Below are 14,044 nucleotides of genomic sequence, written 5' to 3' on the forward strand. Positions count from 1 at the left end.
GCAAAATTATCAGTACGTGTATCCTTTAAACAGGCCACAGAAAGGCATGTCTTATCCTTGAGATGAATATATAGGAGTCATATATATGGTCATCTGATGCTAAGGAAGGTACATGAGAAAATTTGACAGCTAAGGACTGAAATCCCCAACTTCTGGCTTACTAATACTCGTTACAGAGGGTCCAGAAAAAGATAAACGAGTAGCATAAGCAATGTCATTTTTGGAAAAAAACAATTCTAGCACATTTCCTGTTGTGATTTGTCTTAGAATTAAGGTACTAGTAATGAAATCTGATTTCTATTCTTGGCTAGCCGTGTGATCTTTGATAAGCTAGCCATGAGTCTGTTTAATCTTCTAGTGCTGTTGTCACCAGGCTGTGCTTAGATCAGTTCATCTATGAGGACAATATTCTAGGAAAGCACCTTACCAAAAAAGAACACTTATTATGAGTTTATCAGTCTGGAGAAAATCTGGTTAAGAGAAAGAAGTGCTGACATAAGAATCCAGAGGATGGAAATAATAGATCTAGATCATAATTGTCATCAAGCTGGGAAAGGACAATCTAGAGAAAAAAAAGTGATGGATGTAAAATGACAGAGTGATAAAATGATGTTTGCATAGATCTGGAAAGGCTTTTTGTAACTAATTCTTCAGAAGTCTTGGTTTCTTAGACAGTACTCCCCAAAGGGTTTGTCCGGTATTAACTCAGCCTAGCATAACAGTGTTTATCGTTAGTAAATGGATACATCATCATATATCCTTTCCTCATAGGGGAAAAAGTGAGACAAAAGCTGCTCTACCATGCATAAGAGTACGTATTTGGAGTTAAGTTTGTGGTATCAAAAACAAAAAACTAAGAAACAAACAGATAAATATTTCACTGAGATGATAACCCCCATGACATGAAATTTAAAGCAAAGTAAAATACGACAGTTTCAACTATCCAGAAGATGAATCATGTTTTCTTCAGTTACAGTTTTTCTAGCAATGAGCACTCTCAGTAAGCAAGATAAAGCTTAATGAGTGGTTGTTTTATGCTTTTTTTTTTTAAAAGGTTAAGTAGGACAGTTACTAACTTCTAGAGGGTGCATGCTGGAATATATAGTAGTAAAATGTGGTACCTGCAGTTAACATTCAGATAGTTCAAACAATACATATAAATAGAACAAAAGCAAATGTGGCAAAAGAGTAATTGGTGAATTTAAGGAGTATATGGATATTGTACTGTAATTTCAGCTCTTTGGTAGATTTAAAACTTTTAAAAACTAAAAAGCTAGAGAAAAATTTTGCAAGAAGTTAATGATAGACTCCATGCTTTTATATTCGATCTAGGGTGCTTTCTACTACCTCATCTACACATCTAGTATATTAAGTAGCTGTTAACTGGTTAAATTCTTTAAAAAAACAAAATCTTCTAAGCGGATTATATGGTTGTAAAGAGTATGAAAAAAACCTATGACTTGAAACACAGCTTTTAAAATCTGCTATCTTCCTGTCTAAGGAAGTGTCCTTCCTGTGGCAATATAGGGTAAGTTATAACCAGCATTAAAAACATAGATAAAAAAAGAAACAAGAATGGACTCTTAGGCTTGGCTATTACAATTTCTCTTTAAAAATGAGACTTATTCATGAATTTAAACAAACCTGGACCCCTGCCTCTTTTCTCACTGCCACAATACTTTTTAATGTTGTACACTGCTAAACCACAGTTTTCTTCCAGACACTTGTTCAAAGCAACTTAACAACATTTATCTCAGTTTTGTTGCAGCATAACATGCAAAATCATGCTCCATAGAGCTATAGAGCATACACTTCACGTTTTCTTTTCCATCTTTTAGCTTGATATGCATCACCATACTTAACTGTTCAACCTTTTAAATAGTATGTTGGAGTATAGTAGATATAGGTGAAGATATTTCTCATTAAAATGTCTACTTTCTGCTGTGCCTTGCACAAATACATAATTCATTTTTTTCCCTGCTGACCACAGCATTTATGATTTTTCAATCAATAGGTTGAAAATATTCCAGTAACAGAATATTGTCACATCCTGACCACAGCCATCTCTACCTTATTCTTTCTATGATTAAAGCTCCCAAAAGTTGCAGGAACAAAACAGGTGAAAACATATGCCTAAGGTTGTTAATCAACAATCTAGGTGGTTGAATACCAGAATCACTACTCTAAGTAAAAGATTTCTTTCTACACATTCATGGGTTATATTAAAGAACATAACTCTGGGGCTATTAACAATCTGTTACCTGATGAAAAATTTACAGAATTGGATTCCATTTTCCCTTATTTATTGCCGTATCTCCTCATAAATATTGGGATTTTAAGTTTTAAAAGAATTATTTTCTTGATCCGCAGATCTTTGGCTTTTTTTTTTTTTTTTCCTCATTCTTTAGAACAATTAGTTTTCAGTCTTACAGGTCATATGTGTAGAATTTTCTCAGATCCTAAACATTTTATTTAGTTCCTCATCATACATTACCAAACTTTAAAATTATATTTTCTGTTTGAGAGCTAGGTTAACCAAGAAAGGGATTTGAGTTCAAAATTGAACCAACCTCTGTAGACAGGGAACTGACCAGCTGAAACTATCACAGAAATAACATGAAGTGAAACTGATAGCAGAATTGAAAGAAATTAAAGAACCCTTGACAGCTCTCTTCTATTTTTGTTTTTAAATATATTTGTTCTGGAAACAGAGAGACTATTTGTAAGTAAGTTTTTGAGTCTTGGTCATTTACCTGGACATTCACTGTCGTTGTAGTTTAAAAAATATCTCCTTTTTTTTTTTAATATATAAAATTACACTATGTAAATTCTATAATGAGTATCAACTCATAAAATATTGAGATTTTTAAGAAATAAACAAACATTTTCTACTTGGCATATTAATTTTAGATTTGTGTTTTTTAAGAAATAGTTAATTTTCAAAGATAGTTCAAACCAGTGTGTTTCAGTGTATTTTTGTCACACTGGTTATGTCAGAATCACCCCTTATTCAGAGATTTCAAGCTCCATTCCCAGACATTTAGAATTCAGTAGATCAGAAATAGATTCTCTTAATCTATAAGTTTACAAAACTCCCAAAGTAATGTTTTTTTCATAATCATCTTTGGGAATCATTGTTTTAAGCATTTCATAGGTTATGTTGTTTACATTATGGTGTTTGTTTCCTTGGGCTTCCCAGGTGGCACTAGTGGTAAAGAACCTGCCTGCCAATGAGACATAAGAGACCTGTGTTTAATCCCTGGGTCGGGAATATCCCTGGAGGAGGGTACAGCAACCCACTCCAGTGTTCTTGCCTGGAGAATCCCATGGACAGAGGAGCCTGGCGGGCTACAATCCATAGGATCTCAAAGAGTCGGACTTGACTAAAGTAGCACATGTGCTTTTACTCAGACGTATTTTTAAAAATATTTATTAGGTAGGATGTTTTATTGCAGGTAACAGAAAATCCATTTCTGGTTTTGTTTATGGCATAAATAATATGGCTTAAATACTAAATGGTATTTATTGGCTTGTGTGCCTAAAAGTCCAGAAGTAAGTTATGCTTCAGGAAAAGTTTAGTTTGAGGTCCATCTTGTATTTAACCATGATTCTTAAGGCTCTACCCTCCTGATCATTTTTATCTTCTGGAGGTTTTCCTTATTGTGTTAAAATGGCTAACAAGTGAGCTTTATACCCATGTGTCATAATATCCAGAATAAGAAACTATACCCCATACTTTGTGGCAAAAGTTTTGAGTGTCACACTTTGAGAAACTCCTGAACCAATCACTATGCAAAATAGATGTGTTTATCTTGTTTGGGTTAAATTCCACCAATCAGGGCCTACCTATGGAGTTGAGGATCAGGAGAATTCCAGTCCTATTACCACTACATAATGAAGGAGAGAGAATGGATTTTGAGGTAACAACCATAAAATCTACTGTATGTTATTATAGAGATGAACTATAACTTAGCTTGCTCCAAAATTATATTCTATTTAATGAAGTACTGACTGTATGGTTTAATCATATTCCTTTTTCATTTCTTGAGTTTTCAGTAAAATGTGAAGAAAGCAGTGTCCATTCTAAAGCAAAACATGGATTTCTATTTTGCTTGTTTTACTTTTTGTCCCCACTGTTTGGCATGTGGAATCTTAGTTTCCTGACCAGGAGTTGAACCCACGTTCCCTGCAGTAGAAACATGGGGTCTTAACCACTGAACTGCCAGGAAAGTCCAAAAACATGGATTTTTAAGTGAAGAATCATGAAGTAACTTTGGGAGATAAGAACAGTTTGGACCAAGTGCTTACTTTTTAGCAGACTGGGAAGGGAGAGGAAATTAGTTGTTTTTTATTGATGACTTCTTCCAATACTTTATTATGAAAAATTTCAAAAATACAGAAGTTGAAAGAATTGTGTTATAGTGAACACCATAAATTCACCACCTCCATTCTAAAATTAATATTTTGATATATTTGTTTTATCTCTTGTTTCATCAGATACTCAACCTACCCACCATTCTAGCGAATTTATTTTTTCAATGCATGTCAGAGTAAGTTATAGTTGTCATACTTTACCCCAGTCACTTAAGCTTGCATATTATTAACTAGAATTATTAATGACCTTTTGACTAAGAGGTTCATATATAAAGCTCAGTGACTTGAGGCCTTAATATGAATTAGATTATTTTAGACATCATAATGATAATTCCTAAAATTATTTTTCCTAAGTAGATCCAAGTATGAAATGTACATTCAAAGCTTTTATAAATGTTACTTTATGCTATCTTGATGTAAAGTTTCTTTTACTGTGTTACAAAAAGTATTTAAGGTCTGTTCATTGAAATTGCTGAATGCCAAAATTGTTGACACGTTGGATCTCTCTTCCTTTAAGTTTGTTACTTACCTTGTTGTTTTGCTTAGGAAACCAGTTAACGGGCAATCTGTTGTTATCAGCTGGACCAAAACAAAACCTCAAGAAAATTCAGGTTCATGGTAAATTTACCACTGTAGCTGACATTTTCCCACCATCTTATCAGAAAGAACCATGTGGACATTTCTTGAAAATAGAAAGGTGTAAAAATACTTTCAAAAAAACCCTTCAGTTCAGTTCAGTCACTCAGTCGTGTCCGACTTTTTGCAACCCCATGAATCGCAGCATGCCAGGCTTCCCTGTCCATCACCAACTCCCGGAGTTCACTCAAACTGACGTCCATCGAGTCAGTGATGCCATCCAGCCATCTCATCCTCTGTCGTCCCCTTCTCCTCCTGCCCTCAATCCCTCCCACATCAGTCTTTTCCAATGAGTCAACTCTTCACATGAGGTGGCCAAAGGACCGAAGTTTCAGCGTTAGCATAAACATTAGATAATTGAATGAACTGCCACAGAAGTGAAATTAAATTGATACCTACTTATTAGACTATAGTAATTATATATGTTTTTTGGTATTATAAGCATACAGTTATTCAGTTTTTACATTTAAAAAGAATCTTTGAAAGACTTTATATTAACATATTTAAGTGAGACCCTATTTGTAGAATATAAAATCATAGACTTACAGATAAAATGTCATTTTTATACATTTCAGTTCATTATATAGCATTCAGGACATCTCTTACTTTTTATCTCTGTTATTGAAATATCAGCTATATTCCCTTAAAGGAGGCTATTGAATCAAAATACCCCAAGTGGAGCTTTCCACTTGTGTCTGTCGCCCTGGTGTGCTCCTAATGTGTGACGGTGTGCCTGGATGGTAACTGTCTTCTCCTGGGGTAACTGCTAAAGCCTGGAGCCGCTTATTCACCCTTCCTCTTTCTTCAGTTTAGCCAGTGCCTTACAGGTTGTTAACTGGGGTATCTGTCCACAGAAACAATGATTTAATAGGCATCAGAATGTTTTTATTTGTAAAAGTTTTTTAAAAAAACTAACAGTAATCTTTATATTAAAATCTAAAAAGAACAACTATATGCAGTTAGATTTCATCAAATATATAGTGTTTCTCTTTGAAATTCTGCCTTTTTCCCTACAATTAATAGACATTGAAAGAACACCTATTTTTAACAATAAAATCTAAAAGGGCTTCTTTGATTTTCACAAGTGTCATTCAGGAGTCTTTTTTTAAGTTAAAAGCTTTTCATTTTTTATTGTAAAGTTTCTTAACTGCTCTGTTTTTTCATTAAATACTACCTTCCCTCCAAAGAAGTCAAAGTGCTATAGCCAACTTTTTAGCCAAACCCTACAATGACCCACCCACCTTTGGAAGAAACAAATCTCTGGAGTCATTTGATCATTTTTTGTAAAACAGACTTAATGATTTCTGTCTTGCCAAGCCTTTTTTCCAATAGTCTTAATTATTATTACTGGTCATTCTACAGCCATTCAGACCTAACGCACTTCTACATTCTTATAGCTTTAGCACTTACCTTGGGCTTTGTCATTTTTTGTTGTTGTTTAGTTACTAAGTTGTGTCCAACTCTTAGTGACCCCATGGACTATATAGCCTACCAGGCTCCTCTCTCCATGGGGTTTTCTAGGCAAGAACACTGGAGTGGTTTTGCCATTTTATTTACCCTGAAAATTTTACATTATCCCTCATGACAATATTGCTCTATGATGACCAAAATCCTCAAGACTTTTAACTTTCTTGAGGACCTAATTAAAAATCACCTTTATCCAAGTATGATTCCAAACCATAAACATTTAGCTTATTTCATTCAGAAGGATATCTTCCAAGTAGTAGATTGCGCTTACCATTTAATCACCTATTTCAAGAGAATTAATATGACATAGTAATAAAATTAGACTAAAATAAAAAGCCAGCTGAACACATATATTAAAATGGATAATTCTTATCACATTTCCTGGCTTTGGAAATATAGTTACTTACTAAAAGTATGCTACCCTTTCTCATGTCACATAGGATTTAGAAAGTACATTCTGGAAGAATAATGGCTTTATTTTATTTATATTAATGAATATTCTCCTTTCAAAAATTTTTTTCTACATTCTTCCTTGTCTTCCTTCTTCTTTCAGTTATTCACTACTTAATCCTTTCTACCTGACATCATCTTTTCCATCTTTAAGATATACAGGACTAAAGGTGGAGTAAGTCTAGAGCCAAGGAAAATCTGAATATAGGTGGTGGGTTCATTAGTCTTTATTTTATTACACTTGTTCTTATTCTTCCTTTGAAATATTTCATTTAAAAAGTGGACGATTAAAAATAAGATGCAGGCATAAGGACATGTAAGTTGTATTAGATAACTGTAAATTGATAATATGGATCATATTAGCTTAGGGCCATAGATGCCAAGTAGCTATAGCATTTTAAATTCCTTTGGTACTGCAATTCCTGTGTAAATCAGAGGGAAAAGTGCAAGTGTTAGTCATTTAGTCATGTCTGACTCTTTGCAACCCCATAGATTATAGCCCACCAGGCTCCTCTGTCCATGGGATTTCCTAGGTAAGAATACTAGAGTGGGTTGCCATTTCCTCCTTCCCAACCCAGGGATCGAACCTAGGTCTCCTGCATTGCAGGCAGATTTTTTACCGTCTGAGCCACCAGGGAAGCCCTTAAATCAGCAGAGGCTAAAATAAGTATTTTTGTAACAAATCCAAGAAAGCTAATTTGTGAGTCCTTTGCATAGATCTCCATATATTCTGTTTCATTATTTCTCATGTTCAAAGTGCCATAATTTAAGGTAGAAAATGTGTCATCTATTGTTGTGACTCTTGAGCATCCAGTTCACTCAGTCTTTCATTTAAGTGTCCTTATCTAGGAAATAGGAATAAAAATGGCATCACTGACTCAATGGACATGAGTTTGAGCAAGCTCCAGGAGATGATGAAGGACAGGGAAGCCTGGAGTGCCACAGTCCTTGGGGTCGCAAAGAATCCTACACGACTGAGGGACTGAACAACAACAGTTATACACGTTGTGATGATTACATGTAAAGGGCTTAGAACAATTCTTAGCTCATTGTAAGCCTGTCTTTCTCTACCACCACTCCTCCAATAGAGAAGCTCTACAGAAAATTGAGTAGCTATTTTCTCAGTTGTTCTAAGGATGATATAAAGCTAGTACCATTTTAGATGCATAGGAGGTAAGTTAGATCATTACATACAAGGACACTTTAGGCATTAGGGCTTAATTCCTGTGATAAGTACTATGAGTTTATATGTTCAGTCATATCCGACTCTTTGCAGCCCTGTGGACTGTATGTAGGCCAACAGGCTCTTCTGTCTGTGGAATTTTCCAGGCAAGAATACTGGAGTGGGTTGCCATTTCCTTCTCGAGGGCATCTTCCTGACCCAGGGATTGAATCTGTGTCTCCTCCATTGCAGGCAGATTCTTTACCCACTGAGTCATTGGGGAAGCCTGTGGGGGAACCTCAATTGTGAAGGCCTAATAAGTGCTCAAGATATGTTAGCTTTAATTTTTTTGGTTATAAGTGACAGATCCATATTCAAACTGGTTTAAGTAATCGAGATTTTATTGGTTTATATAAATGAAAAAATCGGTAAGGAAGGCTTCAGAGATGGTTTGATTAGGATTCTGTTTTGGTATCTTTGCTGTTCTATTGGTTCTGCTATCATTTTTCTGGCCATCGTATTGATATTTCTAAATTTTCAAAAGAATTTTTGTCTTAAATATGGGAATATGGCTAAAAAACATGTCTTATGTATGTATTTTGAAGGCCCTGCATGTTTGAAATATAGTAATTGTTAAATTAATTCTTTTTTTAGGTGATTATATGTGATATCCATGTGCTTAAATGTATAAGAAAAGTTTTACAGCCTGTGGAGTAGGAAATGGCACTCCACTCCTGTATTCTTGCCTGGAGAATTCCATGAACAGAGGAGCCTGGTGGGCTACAGTCCATGGGGTCACAAAGAGCAGACACGCCTAGCATTAACACTGACTAGACAGAAACAGTAGTAGTTCTTTTGTTGTTTTTTAGTCGCTAAGTCATTTCCAACTCTTTTGTGACCCCATAGACTGTAGCCTGCCAGGCTCCTCTTGCCAGGAAATTTCCATGGAATTTCCCAGGCAAGAATCCTGGAGTGGGTTGCCATTTTCTTCTCCAGGGTATCTCCCCGACCCAGGGATCAAACCCACATCTCCTGCATTGCAGGCGGCTTCTTACCACTGAGCCACCAGGGAAACTCAATTGTTTTTTTACCTCTCTACAAATATTAGTTACATCAAACTGCTTCAGGAGGCCACATTCCAATAAAAGGTTTTTAAGTCAAATTTCCATAATAAAAAAAGAGAGGGAAGGATCATATAGGAATGACTTGATGAAAGGATTGCAGAACAGACTAAAGGGTACATAAGAATGAAATGAAGGTGGCAGGAATAGAGTAACACAGAAGAGCAGTCTTGTTGGGGTGGTTGCCATTACTCTGCAAAGGAGCTGCCCATCCTGTTGCCAAGGCAGTTCTGGCTAGTTCTTCTTTTTGCTAAGGATGTTAGGGGAGCGGGTGTGGAAGCAAAGTAGAGGCTGCACGTGATTGCAGTCAGAATTCCAAACCAGATTATGTCCAAGGTCCCTTCTTACTGTGAGTGGAAAGACACATTTTCCACGTTGGAAAATGCTCTTCACTACAACCAATCACACTCAAGGTAATTGTACAGAACCTAAGGCACCTTTTACAACTTACTTTTAAGTAACTGATAAATGTTTAGATACCACTAAGATAACTTTTACAGGAACTCCAAAATTCTCTCAGATCACAATGTATTATCCTTCTGCTGCATGCTGATATTGAATGATCTTCAGGTACTATTCTTGAGATAATAGCAAGTATAGAACAGCTTGTATGGTGTCTATAGTATGAGTAAAAATATGTGTGTATACATGTGAGTTTACACATGTCTGTACAAAACACCATGGGAAGACTACATGAAAAAAACTGTTAACAGTGGTTGTCTCCATGGAAAGAAACTGAGTGGTGACTATTGAAGGTAAATTGATACTTTTCTGGCATCAGGAGTTGCTCAGTAGTTTTCAGTAGATGTCTCTGGATCAGAGCTTCTTAACATTTTAAACATCAGACATGGCCTCCTAAACAAATAATCTGAAGACACCAAAAACAATCCTGTTTTTTTCCCTTTACCTTAAAAGTTCATTTGTTTTCAGGTGGTGTAAGAAAAAGGCAGTTCCTCCTCTTTCCAGTCTGTCTCCCTGGAAAATGATTCCAGCATGATTCTGTAACTAGTTCTCAGGATTAGAGCACCTTTTAATCACATTGCTGAGCTAATTAAACAGAAGCTATTCAGAGCCATCTTCCCCTTGTAAGAGGGTTTTGAACAACCTTTTCTCTTTTTTTTTTTCTTCTTTCTGTCCCCCAGCTAAAGCAACTTCCTACTGTAATTGTAGGAGACTTACCACTTTCCCAATTAAGTATTGAATCTCTTATGGAATGGATAGAAAAGCATTTACCCTCAAAATGACTTAATAAATGGCTTTCAAATTCTAGGGTAATTTTTTTTCACTAGTAGACCCTTTTCAATTATTGATTTCTAAGAGTCTCTCAAAAGATACAGTTTATAAATTGTGTTAATTATATTAATACAGTTAATCAGCATTATTTAGAAATAGTATAGTTTTCTATTAATTTTACAGAAATAGCTTGAGAATATATTTGTTCAGAATTTAGCCAGTTAAAGGATATGCCTTTATGCTGTCCTGAATCTTCAAATAATTGAGTACAGGCTGTGAAAATTGTCTCTTGATTTTGCTTTGTTATATTGTCACAAAACAGAAAGAAGAAGGAAAGCTTCAAGGACAGCTTAACAAGTCTGATTCTAACCAGTACATTAGGGAACTGAAAGATCAGATAGCAGAGCTGAATCATGAGGTAAGTGATAAATTTTGATCATCACATATTTCTTTCTTCCTTCCTCTGTATTGTGACAACACTTTATTATTGCTTATGATTGACTCTTTCATGGTAAATATTTTTTGTGAATCTTTGATTATTATTAATAATAGTATTTTAGAAGATTATCTTCTTTTTAACACACATTTTTCTGTTCTAGTATTGAGGATTTGTTTTCCTTAAACCTTGTTAATCATATCTGAAATGATCAATTAATGTTTGTATGGCGAATACTTTACTTTTTTATTGAGATCTGAAAACACTTGATTGTTTGCCTGGGTTTCAAAGTTACTTCAATTAAACTAAATTTTTCTTTTTATCTCTATAGTAGATTTGTGGTATTACCGTTGTGACTAAAGGGAAGTCTTTTTTACTCTTGTCTTCTTTTTCACTTCATAGCAGTATTACTGAGATTGCAAAAAAGGATACTTGCCTAATATCAGTTAACAGATTTCTTAGTATCTGAATACTTTTTAAACTGGCACTAACTTGAATCTGTGAGAGTCAACTCATGAAATTTTCAAGTAGTTTTTACTAAATAGTTTTATTATCCTAGATAATTTAAATTATTCAAAATAGTGTGTTTTGATAAAGAGAGACACTTTTTAATTAATGTGATTCTAGGTCAGTTTCCTTGGGTTTTTTCCTAATGATAACTATCTAATTAAACATAAATGGAAAAGTATGCTTCTTATATTGAACTATTTGTACAATAATATTTATTCACAGTGACTTGAAGGGGTAATATAAACCTCGCTTCTTAAGAAAGAAACTCATTTTCTTCACTAAATTAATTTAACCTCAAAGGAAAAAGTGTGGACATTACCCTTTCCTGGTATTACACTCTTCAGTTAAAGTCTGTATTTTGGGTAATACCTCCTGGAGGCAGTCAATCTAAGTAAATTCTGAATGAAAAGGAAAAAAGCTAACAAAAATGATGAATCTTAGATGTGGTTTAATTTAATTTGCCTTGAAGTTTTGTAGGTCTTTTATAAATACTGATTTTTCAGCTGTGATAGCATTTGAGGGATCCAAGATCATGTATAATTTTATTCATGTGAAGTTTTTTATAATCTGATCTGATAGTCATACATGAAAGAACAAGTTACAAATAAGCATGTTCTAGAGATTCTTATTGAGAACCCTAGGGATTATTCCTTACATTCAAAAGATTTTCTCAAAGAAAATTATGGCTGAAATAAATCAATTTCCCATTTATAATTTTGACATCTAGTGATAAGGAAACATATTTAACTAAAAATAATGATACTCTCTCCTCATCAGGAATGCCAGAAAATAGTTAACATGAGGTTTAACTTTAATGTCAGATTTTTAGGTGTGGCTTGTGAAAATAATCTTTAATTTTAGAACAGTTTGTGATAAGATGCTAATTGGGTGATTCAGAATAGGCCAGAGTCGTGGGCTTAAAACAAGTCCCAGTTAGAAAACAGTAGAGAGGAGAATGAGTATAGTTGGGGACCACACTCCCAACCCACTCCAGTATTCTTGCCTGGGAAATCCCATGGACAGGAGGCTGGCAGGCTGTGGTCCATGGGTTGCAAAGAGTGAGACACAGCTTAGCAACTAAGCAGCAGCAGCAGCAGGAAACCACACAGGCACACAGAGGTGAGAGTGAGTATAGGCTTGGGAGTGGAGGAGGCCAGGTTTGATTCAGAAGTAATGTGACTGCATTGGGGAAATAAAGTTAGACTGAATAGAATCAGTTTATGGTGAATCTTCAAAGCTAGAAGAGATTAAGTGTGCTAGATATTGTGAAACCACTATAGGTCTTTAGTTGGAGACTTATTTTCATTATGTTTTTGGAGCAAATTTTAACAGTATTCACCTGTTCAAAGTTTTATAACTGAAGAAAGCATAAGGGAAAACAAGTGAAAGTTTAAACTGAGATAATGGCTGTAGTTGACTTAGTATAAAACTTACTATTTGTTGGCCAGCTTCTTGAGAGATTTAAACAGATTTCACCTTTTTATTCTAGTGATTTTTTTTTTTTTTCATTCTTGTGTATAGCACTTCACAGTGGGGGAAAAAAGACAGACAGATAAACTGAAGTCAGTCTAATTGCTCCAACTTAACTTTTGCTTGTGTGCTAGAATTTGCTAGAATCTTTGACTTTCAACATAAGAATTGACTTTTAAGTATTAATGCTGTATTTGAGCATGTGACTGTTAATAGTTACTGTGTTAGCTGATTTTTGTACTTCTCTAAATGTTGAAGGAAATATTGAAACAGCTTTGCAGATTCATCTTCCTGAAGATATAGCAATGTTGTGCATGTTCTAACAGCTATGACCACTTAGCCTAGTTGTCTGTATGAAATGGTAAAGAGAATTAAGTTATTTTTCATGAATGGCTGAATATATTGTTAATCTATAAAGTAGCAATAATATATACTGTTTATTGGTCTGTCACTCAAGCATGGTGTCAGACACTTCATATTTATTATTACTAATTTTCATAATAATCCCATATGATGGTAGTATCCTCAGTTGAATAGATGTGGAAACAGACTCAGAATGATTAAGTAACTTTTCCCAAGATGACACAAATAGTAAACGATTGAGCCAGGGTTTAATCCAGAGTGGCCGATCTTTTCTGTGCTACTTACAGAGAGTTTAGATTAGAAAACAATATTTAAAATCTTAAGAATATCAATTAGTGACCATATTTTAACCGTGCTGTCCTCCTTGACACATGAATTTGCATATATCCTGTAAGTAAATTCTGCAGCTGACCTAGTCACAAGAGCTCCCTATCTCTCTCTGTTAGCATTGCAAATAGAGATTTATATTCATGTTCTGCAGCTTACTATCATCCATCCACACACCTTCTCTGACTCCCAACCCCTGTGATTCTTACCCTTAGCACCTAATTTTGCTCCTAGTATTACCTACCTACCATAGAAATCTTTTAATTTGAAGCCTCTTACCCTGCCAAGAGCTTCACAGAAGCCACTATGGAAGCTCTTGCTGCCCCAGAGCTGGAAGGGGCTGTGAATAAATCCTCTCCTAACCCTACGTTCTATCCTCGTGGCAGACATAGATAAGACCCAAGGTCCCAATTTAAGTGCTTTCCTTTCCCTGTCTTCCCACCTTCTGCCCTTTCATCCATCTTTCATCACAGCACCTACTCTGTACTAGGCACT

General features: G+C 35.1%; 1 protein-coding gene across 11 annotated transcripts in view; it reads left to right on the forward strand.

Moving 5' to 3' along the window:
• EVI5 (ecotropic viral integration site 5) overlaps positions 1-14,044 on the forward strand; it is a 234,458-nt gene that overhangs the window by 186,461 nt on the left and 33,953 nt on the right. For all 11 annotated transcript variants that reach the window (XM_070786098.1, XM_070786103.1, XM_070786100.1 and 8 more), the window contains one exon: positions 10,766-10,861. In XM_070786098.1, coding sequence (XP_070642199.1) covers positions 10,766-10,861 — 96 coding nt within the window. The remainder of the gene's footprint in view (positions 1-10,765; positions 10,862-14,044) is intronic.

Source organism: Bos indicus, chromosome 3 (assembly GCF_029378745.1).
Source record: "Bos indicus isolate NIAB-ARS_2022 breed Sahiwal x Tharparkar chromosome 3, NIAB-ARS_B.indTharparkar_mat_pri_1.0, whole genome shotgun sequence".
In the NCBI taxonomy this organism is placed as follows: Eukaryota; Metazoa; Chordata; class Mammalia; order Artiodactyla; family Bovidae; genus Bos; species Bos indicus.